Genomic DNA, 18,338 nt, shown 5'->3' with positions numbered 1-18,338 from the left:
CTACACAAACATCATCTTAAAATAAATTTCATATTACAGTGTAAATTAGAAGGTTTGCTTTCAAAACAAGTGGCTATTTAAAAAAAAATTTAAAAACAGCTTTACACAAAATGTAAATAAGCCAAGAAACCTTCACCTACAAAATCCCCATTTTTAGACATATAAATGTTATTAAGAAAACGGGAGTATTTGCTGCAATAAAAAGTACATGAGTACAATGCTCTGTAATCAGAGGAGGTCCTCTGAAAGTTCAAACATCAGGCAAATGTTTCAGCATTTTCGTTCCAGCTTTTCCTTTTTGTTGAACGCTGTTTTTGATGTGTGTTGATTACCTAATAATATGGCTAGCTTTATATGCTTTTAAAAAAATGTATATATACGTATACACCTATCAGAATAGATAGACTTTTTTGTTACTGAAGCCCTTTACTAGTCTACATCAGCTCATATAACTACCTACAAATCTTGTCTTCTATTACTCCTTAGACATCATGCCTGAAATTCTCTGCACACCTCCTTCATTACTTTTTACCTGCTTAGAATATTTTGAATAAGGGACCTCCAAATGCTTACACTAACTATAAGAGATAAGAATAAACTCCCTCCCAAATAGCCTAACATTTCCCAATTCTTTTTACAGCGATTTTTAAATGAACGCAACCACAAAAAGCATTGAACAAATAGCTCAGACAGAAACTGGTTCTGTGGGATCAGCCCAAAACCAACTCTGTTTGATACCTTGCGTAACAAGCACTGAGGCCTGAACCTCTCTCCCTATGCAAATTTAATGCAAAGTTATCTAGGTGTAAAATCAGAAACTGTTTCATGCTTTTCAAGAGTTAGTTCTCACTAAAAAAAAAAAATCACCACCACCACAACAAGAACACAAAGCATACCAGGCAGACTTGAAAAATATATTTCTTTAATAATTTAATATATATATATATATTGAACTAGATATTTGGAAATTCATCTCATTACTGAAATAGCTTACAGAACTAATTTTTGAAAGGTAAACAACATTAAAAGCCTCACTCTAATGCTTGACAGTTTAACTGCAACTGTAATGCGTAAGGACATCATTACAGTTAAGTAAACGATTTGTAGTTTAGATATATTAGTAAGTATTAGTTCATTAGCACCTCAATATGAAGTTTAGGTTTCACTGTACATTTACTTATAAAAAGAAACACGAGATCAATGCAATGTCCTAAAACCAAAGTGCTACTGAGGCTACATGGAGCTTAACACTAAAAACAGTGTAAACAAATTAAAACACTACAAAGAAGGTTTATAAATTACTGAATTATGTAGCATACGGAATATACACAATATTACTTTTACAAAAACATGAAAGTGATTGCAAATCAATAAATAAACATATTAAACAGTAGAATTTCCATAAAATACTGAACCATTGGCTCCATTCTGAACCACGAAGAACAACACTATCAATAGTTAGGAATTCTCTTAGAAGAAATTAGATCTCCTCCGAGACCTGTATGTGAAGTAAAAGGCTTACATTATTTATCTTGTGGCTTCTTATTCCCCCTCCAGCACAGCTTAGCATCCTCTTGCTTCCACAACAGTATAACAAATCTTCCTCTAATTTCAAAAAATACAATCATTGTTTAACCACAGGTTTAATAAGACATGAAAACACACAGAAAAATTAGGAAAACACATTATACCCAAGTCCAATCAAGTCAACAAGAATGCTTTTGCTCCAAGATTAAAAACTACTTTAAATCAAGTACTGATTTTCATTCTTTGGGACTCCTTCCTTCACTGACTCTGTTACCCACAGCTCAGATACAATTTTAAATTTTTTCCCAAATGTTCTCCTGAGTGCTTTCATCTCTTCTACCCGGGAATGATCTTCTCCTATAATGACATGGGAGACACCTTCTTCAAGGCAAGAGACTACTTTTGCACCATAAAAACGGAGCTCCAAAGCTCTAATTGATAGTCTTGTTCCGTGGATTTTGGTTCTGGGTTCATTAACAATAGCGTAACAGTCCACATAAATAGTGTTTCCTCTGAATATACTGAGTTGACAGCTGTTCCATGAGTAACGTTCTTCTAACTCAGCAATCACGTCCAAGGGCATCATCTTATTATCCTTCATTCTTGAGAATACTTCCTTGAGTTGTGCAACATCTGTATCTGCTGTGTAGCTGTCTCCATAGCAATCATACTCACGAGCAAAATGTTCTCTAGTGTCAGGGGACATGTGAATCATAACGGCTGGCTGCCAAGGTACAAGCATTTTGGACTGAAAACACTGCAGAAGCCACTCTGCCTTCACCACATCATATTTGTTGGAAGCAATGATGTTTTTCACTCTGACGTTCTCAGCTCCCGCAATGACACAGTAAGTGTCTGGTCCAGGGTTCTGTACCACGCTGCCACCACATTCGGCTATTCGGCTTTCCAGTTCAGATTTGGAGTGTTTTCCTGTGCCTGTCATAACACAAAACTCTACGTCTTCAAACACATTTGAAACCTTGTTTACATTAGAAAGATCAGGAGCTTTAAATTGCTCGGCTATTCCGATTATCTTCTTCACCTTTAATACAGTTTTCCTTTTCTTCTCTTGCGGCTCATCGTATTCGTCAATATGAAGGTGCTTGGACGCCAGCTTCCCCTCTGCTCTACTTCTGAGATCTGCGAGCATGTCCAAAGTCATGCACTCATACCATTCTTTGTCCTCTCTTATTTTCTCAATTCGGGGAAATCTCAAGGTACAGTCAGTTTTGTACATATCGCTGTTAACAATCTCAGCTGCCTTGACCTGAACGATGACGGAGTTACAAGGTTCAATGTACACTTCAGGTTTTTCAATGCCACACAAAATATTACAGGGAGGGTCCCTCCTATGGTAGGGCTTCCAGTGTTTAGCCAGTTTCAAACCCAGATCATACAACTCCTTCATAGTGTAGCCAGAGCCAATGCGACAAATAGAGTGGAAAACAGTAGGTTTTTCATTTGGAGCCGGAGTCTCTGCAATCGCACAAAGAAAATGAGACATCATTCCACCACGTAAGCCCTTTCCCCAGTAACCACCAACGATCAGAAGGTCAAGCTCGTCCATCAGCCCATTAACGTATTCCGGCTTGATTTTTAACCAGCCTTCCCCACGTTTGTCAGGCTTGTAGGTGGACATGGGATCCTTGACCATAATCCCTTCCTCTCTGTTATCGATCGCTTCATTTAAAGCATCAATTACTTCTTTTCTCGTTCTGGCAGTTTTTTTATGTACGACATGTATCCTGCCAGTTACTGGGGTAAATACATTGCTTAAGATCTCGTACCTTTTGCTCAGCGCTTCATGACCCAACTTCTGATCGTTAACCATCAGCACATCAAACACACAGAAGCAGGTCTGCAGATCAGAGTCCTCCACCATTCGTTTTATGTCAAATTTGTTTCCTTTTTGCATGAAGGTTTGTGTCTCAGGATTGTAAGCCATCATTTCACCATCAAGAATGCAATTTTGTATGTTGTCTTTAAATACCTTATGAATAAATGGCGTTAGTGAGCCATCAAGGGGGGAAGCGCCAAATTGCTGAGTATAGTCAAACCCATTTCTGGAAAAATATTTATACACATCGCCGTCTTTGTGCATCTGTATACGTTCACCATCCAGTTTAGTTTCTATGTAGAATGTCTGGTTACTCATTTGTTTCTCAATTTGCTGGACATCGGCAATAGCAGCAAGCATTGGCTTAAAGGCAGAAAATAACATGATAGAAACATCGCTAAGTGAGACAGTGGGATCGTGCAGTTGTCTACAAACTTTTTCCAAATCAGTCGTGACATTGTGTAATTCAACAGCATCGGGATGAAAAATGGAAAATATAGTTTGTTGACTAACGCCCAGTTTTAGATCCTTTATAATCATCCGGATGAGCCACTTTTGCTCAAGCGCTGTGCTCTGGGTAATTAACTGAAGAAGGCTTTTCTTTAACAGCCCCTTGTTTCTAGCAGCATTGTTGTTAGCTATGGCATCTAACAGTTCGTTGACCTGTTCCACTGTCAGCCTGCCTCGTTTGGGGCTCCTAGGTTTTAACACAAAGTATGCAATCATGGCAAAGTCTCCAGCATCTCCACGCGAACCGGCAGGTGTCCTGTAGTTTAAAAGCTTCGCAGCGTCTTTCCCATCTTTTGGCAAATTGAGCAGCTCAATGTACAGCTTCGCGAGCATGGTTTCCTTAATCCCATACGCCATCCTTTCCCTCTCCAACTGCGGGAGAATGAGTCGCATCGCCGGATAAAACGAATCGGTGACATCCTTCTCCTTCTGGTGAAGAGCGTGGTGGAACTTTCTCCACGAGTCCAGGAAGTCCTTGAAATACTTGGTTTTCTCCGGCCGGGACTTGCAGGCCTGCATCCGCTCCAGGGTGGCGCACAGATCCGCAAAGGGCACGTGCGAGGCGACCGTCCTGCGAGGAGACGGCTGCGGGGCGGGCGGGGAGGCCATCCAAGACCCTTCCTCGCCAAAACGGGAAAAAAATATATAAAATACTTATATATATATATATATATGTATAAATATACAAAACGTCTGCGTGTTTTTAGTGAGGATTCACCGGGTTTCTGCGGTTCCTAAGTACAAGGCAACGGCCCCCTTGCCTTGACGCCCTCCCTCCCTCCCCCTGTCCCTCCCCCCTCCCCCCGAGTGCCGTTGCCAGGGCAACGCAACGGCCCCTGCAGCGGAGCGCGGGAAGGCGGCCCGGGGGGGGGGGGAGGGGCGGGGGGATAGGGAGGGGAGAAGGAAAGGGGCCGCCGCCCCGGAGCGGACCTACGTGGAGCCGGTGAAGCGCCGGTGAAGCGCCGGTGAAGCCCGCAGCCGCGGCGGCCGCCCCTCGCCCCTTTGCTCCGGAAGGGGAGGAGCGCGGCTGCGGTGTCTGCGGGGCGTTTCCCCCCCCCCCCTCCACCACACACGCAGTGGTTCGGTCCGACGCGGAGGGGAGGGGAACGGGGAGAGGTGACGGCGGCGGCCGCGCATGCGCAGTGAGCGCTGCCGCGGGGGCGACGGCGGCGGGGCCCGGGGCGGCAGGGCCCCGTGAGGGGAGGAGGAAGCGGAAGCGGGGACGGCAGAGCCTGAGCCGGAAGCGGAAGCGGCGGCGAGCGGCTTCCTGCCTGGGCAGCGGCGGAGGTCGGAGCTGGGGGCCGCGCTCGCCCGGGGCTGCGGCGGCGGCCGCGGGAGGATGAGGCGGGTGCGTCCCGTGGGCGGCCCGCGGGCGCTGCGAAAGGGGGTGGGAGGTGCCTGGGGAACCCCCGGGGCAGAGGGGGGGGAGGTTGTGGGCCGGGAGCTGCCGGCCCCCGATGCGGCGTGCCGGGTTCGTGCCGGGTGAGCACCGCCCAGACGAAGCGGGGCGTTTGCTTGGGGTAAGAACGGGGATAGCTTCTTTGGGTGCTTTGGGACTGCAACGGGAGGTGTTGGGGGCCGTGCTTGCTGAACGGCTCGGGAGCTGCTACGGTAACTGCCCTCGGTCTTGCTGGGTTTGTCTCGTTAACGCGGTGCCGCCGGTAACTGAAGATGTGCTTGGGGGAATCGTTGGGGATCCTCAGTAGTGTGAGGGGGAGAAGCGTAATGAGAGTTACGGGGGCTACATTTTCAGTTATGGGTGTGCACCACTCTGTGGGAGTGCGCCTGGTAGGAGAGGTGGCTTTCTAGTTCCAACAGGCAGCCCGTGAGGTTCCGAGACTGGGTTGTGCACGCTCTACTTTTTCAGTAGGCGTAGATACTCAATTAGGGGTAGCTACTTTGCTTTAACTTTTGTATGAGAGTTTTTCTGTGAGATCAACAATTACCGAAAAGGAGACTATAGTGATGTGGGGATCAGTCTCTTGTCTCAGGCACCAATCGTTAAGGTGAGAGGAGTTGGCCTTAAGTTGCACCAGGGGAGGTTTAGGTTGGATATCAAGAAGAACTTCCTCACGGAAAGGGTTGTGAAGTATTGGAATAGGCTTCCCCGGGAAGTGCTTGAATCACTATCCCTGGAGGTCTTCAAAAAATGTGTAGAGGTAGTGCTCAGTGGGTGGGCTTGGCAGTGCTAGGTTAAAGGTTGGAGCAGATGATCTTAGAGGTCTTTTCCTAAATGATTCTAGGGTTTTAGTACTAAGAAAGTGTAGTTTTCCTGTCTTCATTAAATTTCTTGTAGGTTTTCTTCAAGACAAGTTTCTCCTGCGAATGTCACTTTTGATAGCTGAGAACTCTTGCTACTTAAGGAAGTCTTTTGATGTATGAGTAAATGTAAAATTTGTATAAAGCTTGTCTGTGTCTAGAGAAGGTGGAGTGCCCAAATCTCTCCAGGTTTTTTTTTTTTCTGTATTCTTAAAGCTAGCACATTCGTTTGTTTCAAAGCCATAATGAAATCCTAAGGGCTGCAGTGACTGCTAAAACTTTTTCAAAGCTATTGAAAGAGGGAGCAGCCATAAGCATCTGAATGCTTTTCTTAGATGTAACTTTAAGCATGCAAATATACAGACTAAAAGTTAGCTCTAAGGAGGCAACGTAAATCTAATATAGCTTGATTATTAAGTGCTATATATGTTTTATATTATGTATTATATGTATAGTCCAGGATACTTCAGCATGGTTCTCAAACTTCATTACCAGCTGGCATTTTCAAGTTTATCAGCTCTTTCAAGCGAGAGCTGAGCTTGACAGGAAGAGCTCGAATATGGTATGCATGGCTTCGTCAGTAAAGCAGGTGCATAACTTCTAAGGGTACTGGCTGCTAGCACTTCTTAAGCTTCTGTAAAATAATTGAAGACAAACAGTGATTGTGTGTTTAATTGAAAAAGCAATTTTACTCAAAGTTCCCAAATGGAATTGTCTTTCAGGCAGAAATGAAGCACGGGAAATCATCACATCCAAAGGTAAATGTTTTATAATGTGATTAGTGTGTGAAGTTAACAGTTTTAACGTTAAAAATGTAGACAAAGGCAAAAAATACAACCAGATCTGTGGCAAATACAAGAGTGATTTCAACTGCTGTTCAAAATGAGTGGATAATAGTTCCCATGCACTTAAGTTTGAATTTAAGTTCTTATGGTCTTCAGTTGATAATGACGTTAAGCATTTAGAATTAGCATTAGGGTGCAGCAGAACGATAATAAAACATCTAGATAACGAACACTTTTTTTTTTCCTCAGAATTTTTGTTGTCCCAAGTGATTTATATTCTGAGAAGTTGCGTTAAGTATGGGATGTGTAGCTCACCTGACAGAACACAGGGGTCCGTCTGTGGTGATATATCCTGATCCTGGACTGTGGGTTCAGCAGTGGAGATAGGTACAAGGATGTGTGCATGTACCAATATATGTATTTATCCCTGTGGGATGAGATTGAGACTCAAGACTGTCAAATTTCACTTCTGCTTTGAGATGCAACACAGTTCTATGGCTTTGTAAACAGAATTGGTTATTAATGGTCTTTGAACAAGGTGGGTTGTTTGAGGCACAGCAGCACTCTGGCTGAGTCTTACTTTCAGTTAATTCTGAACATTGACTTCCACCAAGCTGCTGTTCTTCTGTGTTAAAGTTTCTGCCATAGAGCTTTGTATTTCAGTTCTGTCTTGTCTCATAAATTTATAAGCATCATCAATAAACTTGGAGGAACTACTGCCATTCACAAAGGCTAGCCTCCCTAATATAGCTCTACCAGAGGGATAGGAGGAAATGGGAAGTAGTTAGATGCTAGACAAAATACCTCTGATCATGCTTGTGGCTAAGAAAGCACCATCTGTGAGGGGAGAGCAGAAGACCAGGGTTTACGTAGTCCGGATAAACCGAAGGTAGGTTACGTATTTGGAGGTTAATAAACATTGAACTAGAAGTAATGAGTTTGTTACTCCATCTTTCTTGCTGTTAAGTATTGGGAAATATTTTCCAGTAGCTAAGAGCAAGTAGTAGCTTATGTTTAAACTTCCATTAATATGAAAGTTATCTGTGAAAACATCTACCAGATAAAAACGCTGACTTACTGACTTACATGCCAAATTAAAAAAAAAAACAAAAAAAACACTTTCCGTATGCTTTTTTCATATCCTCTGCCATGAATGGGATTGTGCACTTCACTCATAAGAGAGAAGCAGCAATATATTTATCGATGAAAATAGTGATTTAGTGAAGTTAAACGAGGTCACTTCATTATTTCCTGCTTAGAGGATAGGGTCAGACTAAAAGCTTCAGGGAGCCTTGTGACAGTGAGTCACTGTCCTGGTTTCAGGTAGGACAGAGTTAATTTTCCTCCTAGTAGCTGGCAGGGTGCTATGTTTTGGATTAGGATGAGAAGAGCGCTGATAACATGCTGATGTTTTAATTGTTGTAGAGCAGTGCTTACACCAAGCCAAGGACTTTTCAGCTTCTCGCTCTGTCCTGCTAGCGAGCAGGCTGGGGGTGCAGCAGGAGCTGGGAGGGGACAGACCCAGGACAGCTGACCCAAACTGGCCAAAGGGGTATTCCATACCATCTGACGTCATGCTGAACAATATATAGGGGTGGCTAGCCGGGGTGGGGGGCCGGCTGCTCGGGGATAGGCTGGGCATCGGTCAACGGATGGTGAGCAATTGCATTGTGCATCACTTATTTCGTACACATTATTACTATTAATACTATTATTATTATTATTATCATTATTATCATTATTGTTATTCTTTTCCCTGTCTTAATAAACTGTCTTTATCTCAACTCACAGGCTTCACTTTCCTGTTTCTCTCCCCCATCCCGGAGAGGGAGGGGGGAGGGTGAGCGAACGGCTGTGTGGTGTTTGGCTGCCAGCCGGGCTAAACCACAACAGTCACAAAGTTCAGGATGGAGGCCCTTTTGCTGTCCAGACTCCAAAGAGTCTAGATACAACCAGATCCTATCCCAATCCCAGACTTAATGGTTTCTGCCTAAAGGATTATATGCACAATCAATCCTTTTTATCACTTAGCTAAGCCTGCAAAGTTTCAGCATGCTTAACAAGTTACTTGCAAAGTTTTAACAAGCTAGCTCTTAGTCATTTACTGAGTATCTGTTGCAGGTAAGGGATCTCTTGATCTCGAGGAGTAACCTTGAGAAGTGTCCCTGCTTAGGGGGAAGATCCTGGCATGCAGCCTGCCGCAGTACAGGAAGCTCAGCGGGCTCTGGACTCCCCTGTTTATGGGGTAAGATAACTGACTAGTAGCCATGTTTGTAAACCAGCCATACGTGGTTGGCGCACGCTCCGTTAGCTCTTGGATCTATCTCCTGCAAGTCCACCTTGAGCCCAGACGCATTCATTACGGCTGCCACCGATGGTTATCCCCCGAGCCGGCTTACGGGTAAAAGGTCAGGTTAGGGAGACAGGGGAGAGTGCACCGCCGCAGCCTCTAGCTTGGTTTAAATAATCAGCAGTAATAAAATACTGTTACTATGTGCCCTGTAAAAGGGGATCTACCTTAAGAAAGAGTGTTTTTTGAGGGGTTAATGCTTTATCTTGCAAATCAGAAAAGGAAACGCATGGAGAAACCTAGTTTCTCCAGCTGAAACAGAAGGCCTGCTATTGGCCAGCTTGCTAACTTCCCTTGGTTTCAGTATCTCCATCTGTAATACAGGGATGATGTTTCATGCCATCTGTCTGTAGAGCTGTGATACTTCTAAACTTCTAATAGTAGAAGGCAATAAAACTGAGATAATCCTTTTAAATAGTTGGGTGTTCAACAATATTAACTAGTCGTATTTGCAGGTGACAGAGAAAATGATTTTAAAAGGTCTTATTTTAGAAGACATGAAGGGTACCTTCTTCTTGCTGTAGTTGGGACATCTTAAGGAGGGCTTATGGACTTCTTCATGTAGTCTAGGAACAGAACTAGTCATGGCTAGAAAGAGAAATGTGCTTTTCCAGATGTCAGGTCCACTGTTTCTTGGTTTGACCAGCTCAGATACTGAAGTCAAAATATATTCTTTCCCTCACTTTCTGGCATCCAATTAGTCACGAAATGTAGAGATAAGAGAATTATAGCATGCACTCTTCATAATTCAATACAGAATTCGTGCATCGTAAGGTGTTATACTATAAAGTGTTTGAAAGATAATCATATTGAACTAAAACACAAATATCATCACTCTGTGTACAGAAAGGATATACATATGCTTTAAATGGAAGTCTGACTCTGTATTAACTTCTACTATTCAGGTCAGAGAAGGTGTGTTTAGAAGGCTTGCTACTCTGGACTCCCCAGAAAGCATGGTTTGTAGCTTTCTTGAGAATGAAATTGTGTTCCCTTAGTCTTTTCCAGGTCTGTGTGCATGTTTGAGAAACCATAATTTTCCATGCTTGTGACCCTTTAATTGGTATTGGAAGGAGGCAGGCAAGAACCTGGAAGAAACTTGTATCTTTGTTCTCTCACTAACAAGCTTCCCAGCAAGGTGTGAAGTAGATGTGATTCAGGCCTGGTAGCAGATGAAACTAGTGAAGTTTCACGTAGCTGGGAAGAAAACCTTAATAGTCAAGCAGTTGTTCATTAGTGCAGGGTAGTCAACCTTACTGAAATACATTGAGTATGAAACGCGTGGTGGTGTAGTTTACACTTCTGGCTAATTAACATGTTGAACACAAGCTATGTTTCTTCTAAAAGCTGACTGAAATACCCTGAGTATTTGTTGGGTTGGGGTTTTGGTAGAAAGGAATTGAGTTTGATCTATGAAATCCTAAGTTTTACTTTTGTTACATATTTGCAGTACTGTAGTAGTCATTTTGTTGAATGAAATGTAATAGCACCTTGGTAATATGGAGCTGGGTTGAGTTCTAGTTGTAGGATGCATTGGCTTTTCTACTCTGGTAGAAAAGTGTTTATATATACACATATATCAGAAGTAGTCACATAGCAGCAGTATCTCAGAGTTGTATAATACTCAGTAGTATTGTCCTAGAAAATGGGAAGCTATGTGCAAGGGAAAGTAACACAGCTTACAAACCCATCTGAGTATGTCTCCAAATACAATCCATAGTGTATGTGGGATAGCCATCTGCAAGACTTGTAATCATCTCATGTAAGATTTTTTTTACCAGTCATTTTTAATGATGGGTCTATTTCTCTTTTGTGAACTGCCTGTTGAGAATGAGTTTTTGAGACTTCATCTTGTACCAAAGTAATCAAAATCGCATAGAGGGGGTAAGAGAAGTGTTTTTACTGTGTGGTTACCAATGTTAGCATTGTTTGTCTTCAGTGCAGGAAATGTTAGTCCACTTCATTAGGGAATTATGTTGGAAATTGAAATACCTACTTCATGTCTGTCCTAAATGGATCACAAGAATTAAATTTCTATACCGACAATATTTGTGCACACTTGGATTTGGATATTGAACATGAATTCCTCATATAAAAAAAAAAAAAACTTGGAATAATTAATCCCTAAACTACTTTATATTTCAATGGTTCTATATTTGGAATAGATAGACTGTATAAAAACTTAATTTCACATTGCATTTGGTGAATATATGAGTCTTAAGGTGTAACAGATTTACTTATATACTTGTAATAGTGTAAAGCAGAGATTGCAGTTTTTCTTGGTATTTTTGCTTACTTGACATATTTGGAGAGTGCAAAGGCTGTGACTACAGAGGTGGCTGTTTATATCTTGATCCACAGAGAAGATTTAATCTGTTATCATTGAGCACCACTCTCCTTATTTAATGGTGTACATGTTTGTCATAAGGCTCTTCAGTTTCAGACTACATAGCAGTTGTGCTTTTCACTGATCAGAGAATAATGCAGGTAGTAGTAGTGTGATGACAGTTATGTCATTCAGCTTACTGATCTGTTAGCGTAAAACTTATAAGTCAGAACTAATGAAAATATAGCAAAACTTCTGTTATAAATTTAAGTACAGTGTGGGATCTTGCTGTAGTGGTGTCTCTTCTGATTGGTTTACGTGTTGCTCTATAATCACAGTTAACTGAGATTCTGAAACACAGCTACTAAATGATAGCTGACCCTGTGTGCATTGTTAGCCTTGACTGGTTGCAAAGTGCATAGGCTTATTGAATGTTCCTCTCGGCCTTAATCAGTAGCAGCTTAGAAAGAAGAGCTACTTTTGTTTGTGCTCTCTGAATTCTAGATTTACTTACGAGAAGCTTGGACAAACTCATCTGTATGTTTGCTGTCTTGGTCAGTAGGGATGACTGATGGAAAACACTTCATGGTTACACTCAACCAATTTTTGGAGCCACTGTTGGATATTGCCCATTTGAAACAACGCAAATGTGATTTTGGAAAGTTTTAAGGCCTTGTCTTTGTTTGCTTTTCTACCTGTTTTACAGAACTGAATGTTTTCCAAAATTCCAAAGGAGTTTCACTCCAAGTTTGACGCTTATGCTTTTGTGTAATGTTGACTTTTATGTAATAAAATGACTTCATTTTTTCCCCCATATTTATACGTCTTTTTTTTTTTTTTACAGGATTTACTTGGAGTAAAAGATCACTGACTACTACAATGGAAAAGTCATGGATGCTTTGGACCTTTGTTGAAAGATGGCTACTAGCTTTGGCTTCCTGGTCTTGGGGTCTCTGCCGTATTTCTCTTTTACCTTTGATAGTAACTTTTCACTTGTATGGAGGCATTATACTACTCATACTGATATTTGTGTCAATAGCAGGTATATTATATAAATTCCAGGATGTGCTGCTTTACTTTCCTGAACAGCCCTCTTCATCACGTCTTTATGTTCCCATGCCTACTGGTATACCACATGAAAATATCTTCATCAAAACCAAAGATGGAGTTCTTCTCAATCTTATTCTGCTGAGATACACAGGGGACAATGCAGCATATTCTCCAACCATCATTTACTTTCATGGCAATGCAGGCAACATTGGCCACAGGTTGCCAAATGCTTTGTTAATGCTGGTGAACCTGAAAGTAAACTTAATCCTTGTTGATTATAGAGGGTACGGAAAAAGTGAAGGAGAAGCAAGTGAAGAAGGTTTGTACTTAGATTCTGAGGCTGTGTTAGACTATGTGATGACTCGGTCCGATCTTGATAAAACAAAAATTTTTCTCTTTGGCCGTTCCCTGGGGGGAGCAGTAGCTATTCATTTAGCTTCTGAAAATTCCCATAGGATTTCCGCCATCATGGTCGAGAACACCTTTCTTAGCATCCCACACATGGCCAGCACTTTATTTTCTTTCTTTCCAATGAGATACCTTCCCTTATGGTGCTACAAAAATAAATTTCTGTCCTACAGAAAAATCTCTCAGTGCAGAATGCCTTCACTCTTCATCTCTGGGTTGTCTGACCAGTTAATTCCACCAGTCATGATGAAGCAACTTTATGAATTATCCCCAGCTCGGACTAAGAGATTGGCAATTTTTCCTGATGGAACTCATAATGACACTTGGCAGTGCCAGGGATATTTCACTGCACTTGAACAGTTCATCAAAGAAGTAATAAAGAGTCACTCCCCTGAAGAAATGGCGAAAACGTCATCTAATGTAACAATAATATAACTGATATTCTTCTTTGGGGTCGGGGGAGTACCTGCACTGTACCTTGGTTTGTGAAAAGTGGTGAAAGAATGTCAATTTTTACATGTGTGTCATGTCTGTACTTGCCTAAAGAGTGAAATTAAAGTTGGAAAGGTCTGATGCTTTATTAAGATGTTCCAGATAACTTTTACATTTGCAGCATTGTAAATGAACCATTTTGTCTTTCTCATACTTTTTTGATATGTCCATATAATCCATTTGTTTGATATGTACAACAGATGCTATTAAAAGAAAAAAAAAACTTGCTACAAGAGTAGTACAGAACATATTAGTTTAGAACAGTGGGAGGCTTCAATGCTGTATGTGTGAGCTTTTTGGACAATCATGGTTAGCACAATGATTTGTTGTTTCTCTTAGAGTTTATTTAAAGTGTGCCATGCATGAGATAGTGTTTTATTCCTTGAAACTTTATATTATGCAAGATGGGAAGTCTTTAATGTGCTAAATAATATAAAATAACATTAATGGTAGAGTATACTTACAGGTATACTATCCTCAGTTATTACTTTTTTTAATGGTTATGCATACATATATAGTTCAAACTGCAACTGAAGAGGAAAAGACACTTTCCCTGTTTTCATTTTACTGTTTGCATTTTAGTGTTGCCCATAAAGTCATATGTGCCTAAACGTTATGGCTGGTGGATTTTGCCCAGACAATTTCTTCACAGAAAATAGAAGTAGCCCTTAAAAAAAACAGGCAGTTTAATTTAACTTTTAAAGCTCTTGTCCACCCCAAGCTCACATCATTAACTTACAGTCAAACTATTTATTGCTGTTGTTGGCCTGTGCACTTGAGGTGAGATTTCCCAGGCAGGATGGTGTGTGTGATAGAAGTATCACGCAAGGTAAAAGTATTCCATTTGTGTTTGGGTTTAGGCTGGTTTAGTTGTAAGTCTGTGCCCTTTGTTTCTTTTGGAGGTATAAATAAATCAAATAATTACCAATGATCACATGATTAGACAGTAACGTACACAGCTGTTACAATGAGGATAATATTTAGCAGACCTAAGTTTAGTTAATCTGGGAGAGAACATTTACTTTCATACTTTTATCCATCTGCTTACAAATCTTTTACAGTGAAGGTAGCCTATGCATTAGCAGTAGGACTGAGTTTTCTTGTACTGAGACTTTTGAAGGTCTCACCGTTTCAAACCAGCAATACTTAAATTGAGAGCTTGATTGTGACTGAATGTGGTTTTTTTGGCTTCAAAGTGTCCTAATTCTGGGTAGTTATATCAAAGTTATATGGTATTAGTTCAGTTTATTGGGGTGTGTTGTGTAAATCTCTTCTACAGGATTAATTGCTTATCTGCTGCAGCTGATAATTTGCCTCTTCAAAATATTTTTATGGGAAGGAACTGTGGAAAATCTTCCACAAAATCTGTACAATTCCCCTTCAGATTAAATTTTTAATTTTTTTTTTTTTGCCATGATGCCCTGATTCAGAAAAGTATCTCAGCACACACTTAAAATCTGTTTCCTTATGGACAGTGGTATTTTAAGCTTGTGCTTAAGTTCTCTTGTTGAATAAAACTATTTTCCTGAACTGGTGCTTTAATAGTTACACCTCCAATTTACAGGTTTACTTTCACTTATGTATTGTCAGAGTTGAAAGTAGGGTGATACATCTTTTACTACAAAAACTTAAATGTGATCTTTTTCTTTTCTTTTTTTTTTTTTAAATAAACACATACATACCAGAAGTTGCTGCTATCTCTGGTAAGTATCTTTCATCATCCTATTACTAAGATTTCTTTACAAACGATTGAAAAAGGTATAGGAGAAAAAAAACACTTTTGGACCTGTAGACTTAAACCACGGTAGACAGAGCATAGTTTTGAATCTAGTGAAACCATTTCTGATGTTCAGTGGTGACAATGGAGGGAGGGGGGACAAGGTCTTGGTGTAGTTTGGATTGGGAAGGCTGTGGAGAGGTGTCTATATAGCAAGAAGTTGTTAATAGACATAGCATTCCCTTTCTGTGATGTATCCTAAAACAATACTAAGTTCTTCCATCATCTCTGATCCATTGTTTCAGCTGTTTCATGTTGCTTTAGAATTCAGGTGGAGGGATAAAGGAGAGAAAAGGAAGATGGAGGGCAAGTACTGCTTTTTCTGAAAACAAGTTAACAAAGCCAAAAAGTAATTACTTGTTGGAGGCTGCATGCAGGCAAATAGTTGTTTCAGAAGTTGTCATAATTTGCCATTAAACACCATTGTGTCTTTCATAAAATGTGGATTTCCAAAATAACAGAGGACTTTTTATCCTGCTCCACACTAATCAAACACGTTCAAAAACCTCACACAAAATCACTGCCAGTACCCTTCCAACCTTCTGTATTATGTGGCACTTCTGTACAAATAAAGTATTCACATTTGGGTCCACAGTTAAGTCAATGTCAAATGTATGGCCTCAGATTATGGAAATCAGGAGCTGTTCATAGTGCACTGTATCTAAACATTACTTTTGATTATCAAGCCATATCTTTTCACTATAGTGTCTGCGGGACCTAAAAATGCCTGGTTTTACAAAGTATCAGGTATGCTCTCATCATATATGCATGCTTAATGTGGTTTCTTCCAGCTTCCACATAAGCACGTTTTTGCTTCTCCCTTAATACGTTGGACACACGCTTGTGGCTGAATGCCTGTTCTATTTTTTCATTGTGTTGGCTGTGGAATCCACTGAAAGAAAATAGGAAGGAAATAATTATGCAAATTTTCCAATGCTGTAAATATGATCTAAAGGAGGGAGAGGGGGGAAGAAGCTTGTTGCTGACAAGACTTGTTTTTGTTTTGTGGTCTGTGACAGCAACCTATGGTTTGCTTCTGAAAGCCATTTTCAGACAGTTCGTTACAAGAATCAGTAGTAACAGCTTTAAATTGCCAAAAACATTATGATACTTTTGCATTAATGCTGTTATATATTTTCCCATACCAGTTCTCCATTTGTGTATAGATGTTTCCTAAGTGTTTGTCCTATGTATACATACGTTTCTAGTTCAGGAAGAGGAAGTTGACATATTTTTACAGGTTTGTAAGAAAGCCTCTTGGCTTGAATATACTCTTTAAAGGAATTGTCTCTTTTATAAGAGGAACTTGCTTAGGATTTTTATTTTTTTTTAAAAAAGTTGGAGGGAAGGGTCAGGAGTTGAACTAGAACAGCTGTAGCTGTAGAGTCCTTGTGAGGAATCATCTACTATGAGACCTTGTATGCATGGTTTTAATTAGTGGAAATAGTTGAGGCTTCTTACTGACCCAAGTTTACATTCCCAGTGTTTGCTTCTGAACTGTGAAACATAGAGTGATAAACTGTTTTCAGATGAAAAAAAAAAAAAAAAAGGTTAACTGAAACAACTGCCCTCATGTCCATTTCTCAGGTAAAATTAGAAATATAGCACAAATGCATTTGGTCAGCTATGGACAATCTCTCAGTTGAAGGGCAAATGGATTAACTATTTATATAGAATATGCATATCAGCGAGTCTTAGCTAATCACTTGTGTCACGTTGGAAGTTCATAGTGAAGAATGCAAGGCTGAATTGAGATTCCAAGGTATGGTCTCCTATTAGCAAAACGATGCTGGCATACCTCCATTTGTATTTCATAATTTAATTCTTGAGAAGTATATTTTTATTTTTGTTAATGACAGGTGATTTTGCTAAGGGCACTCCTGCCAAATACAAAATCAGTGCCTCCTGCATGTAGTGGGATCAGCCTGGTGTATCCAGACCACTCTGGATCCACTAATCTAATCCACTGTAAATTAAGAATAATTTACAATACCATCCTGCTTGTATAATTTAGAGTAGAATCCACAAGAGTGTAGATAGAGAAAGTATATATTCAAGTTCTAAATAACATATTTTGAATTCAGAAACACTCGTTGAATAAATGATGCAAGCTTTCTATTTGGTTTTTCTTTAGTGTATAGTTAAAGGAAAAATGTCTTTTAAAGTATTCTTAAGTTTTGTAGACAAAGCATAAATGTTAACTGTATATGTGCTAATTGTGGCAAAGTTTTACATTCCCATTCTAGTCTGGTTTTTACAATAAAATTAATTTTACAAAAAAACACACTTTTCTATTTTTATGTACTGACATATGCAATAAATTGATACATTAAAAGTGCTGTTAATGTCTTGTTCTAGTTTGTGGTATGTCTTCGGTATGAGTACAGGGGTATTTTTGTATGCGTGGTATCTTGTCAGCCTCAGGATATCATTTTCAGTCACTTACAAAACAAACCAGAGCACATGGAATAGACATCTGCATTGTTAGAGGTGGCATTTGTGGAAAGCTATTACAACAGGGGAAAAAGCTGAATTAGAGCTATCCATCTCTAAGCTTTGTCATACATCCTTGATTTCACCAGGCGTTGGTAAGTAAAACTGATGCTCAGTAGCTCTCCATCACTTTCTATCACCTTCTGCATTTTAAAACTTTTATCTGGGGGACTGAGAGGTGGTCGGAACAAGTGGCTTAGGAAATATTTCTAAATGTGCTACTGGTCCTCTAGCAGGCTTACAGTTAATGCACATAGCTGCAGTGGAATACTCAGACTGAGGTAATTTCTGCTTCCTTAAAGAGAAATGTGCGATTAGTCTTATATCACCTCTGCTGCTATCCCACATTGTTAATGTGAAATACCTGGAAAATAAGGACTTACTGCTGCTTTTTCTGAAGCTGCAAAATGTGTCCTCCCCTGGTTTACTGAAAGGCTTCTAGTTCAATTTCAGACTAATACATAGGAGGTAGAGGAGTGGGATGATCTCTTGAAGCTTCATTCAAAATATCTATTGATTTTGAG

The 18,338-nt window shown here is 40.3% G+C and overlaps 2 protein-coding genes across 9 annotated transcripts; one reads left to right on the top strand and one right to left on the bottom strand.

Moving 5' to 3' along the window:
* Positions 1-927: 927 nt before the first annotated feature.
* Positions 928-4,924, bottom strand: LIG4 (DNA ligase 4). Of its 2 annotated transcripts, none has more exons than XM_035557113.2 (2): positions 4,809-4,924; positions 928-4,491 (listed from the first exon to the last, which is right to left on the bottom strand). In XM_035557113.2, exon 2 carries the CDS (start codon positions 4,481-4,483, stop codon positions 1,745-1,747), a length of 2,739 nt encoding a protein of 912 aa, XP_035413006.1. In that variant the 5' UTR covers positions 4,484-4,491; positions 4,809-4,924; the 3' UTR covers positions 928-1,744. The 2 variants fall into 2 exon arrangements, with proteins under 2 accessions (XP_035413006.1, XP_035413007.1); XM_035557114.2 differs by having other exon boundaries at positions 4,805-4,880.
* An 88-nt stretch (positions 4,925-5,012) lies between these two features.
* On the top strand, positions 5,013-15,070 carry ABHD13 (abhydrolase domain containing 13). 7 transcript variants are annotated; one of them, XM_035557035.2, is made up of 4 exons: positions 5,068-5,222; positions 6,856-6,891; positions 9,040-9,163; positions 12,439-15,070. In XM_035557035.2, the coding sequence occupies exons 1-4, from the start codon at positions 5,214-5,216 to the stop codon at positions 13,485-13,487; spliced, it is 1,218 nt and encodes a 405-aa protein (XP_035412928.1). In that variant the 5' UTR covers positions 5,068-5,213; the 3' UTR covers positions 13,488-15,070. The 7 variants fall into 7 exon arrangements, with proteins under 7 accessions (XP_035412932.1, XP_035412928.1, XP_035412934.1 ...); XM_035557034.2 differs by lacking the exon at positions 5,068-5,222 and adding an exon at positions 5,375-5,394; XM_035557039.1 differs by lacking the exon at positions 9,040-9,163 and having other exon boundaries at positions 5,013-5,161.
* The last annotated feature ends 3,268 nt before the right edge of the window (positions 15,071-18,338 follow it).

This window comes from Cygnus atratus, chromosome 1 (genome assembly GCF_013377495.2).
Source record: "Cygnus atratus isolate AKBS03 ecotype Queensland, Australia chromosome 1, CAtr_DNAZoo_HiC_assembly, whole genome shotgun sequence".
Lineage (NCBI taxonomy): Eukaryota > Metazoa > Chordata > Aves > Anseriformes > Anatidae > Cygnus > Cygnus atratus.
Note: the sequence above shows the minus strand (reverse complement) of the source record. Positions and strands in the feature narration are given on the sequence as shown.

What these genes read in the sequence shown, in the direction of transcription:
- ABHD13 (XM_035557035.2), top strand. An exon ending in GGAAATCATCACATCCAAAG is followed by an intron (nt 6,892 to 9,039) that starts GTAAATGTTTTA and finishes TATCTGTTGCAG; the next exon opens with GTAAGGGATCTCTTGATCTC. An exon ending in TGGACTCCCCTGTTTATGGG is followed by an intron (nt 9,164 to 12,438) that starts GTAAGATAACTG and finishes TTTTTTTTACAG; the next exon opens with GATTTACTTGGAGTAAAAGA.
- LIG4 (XM_035557113.2), bottom strand. Translation starts at nt 4,483, where the DNA reads ATGGCCTCCCCGCCCGCCCCGCAGCCGTCTCCTCGCAGGACGGTCGCC.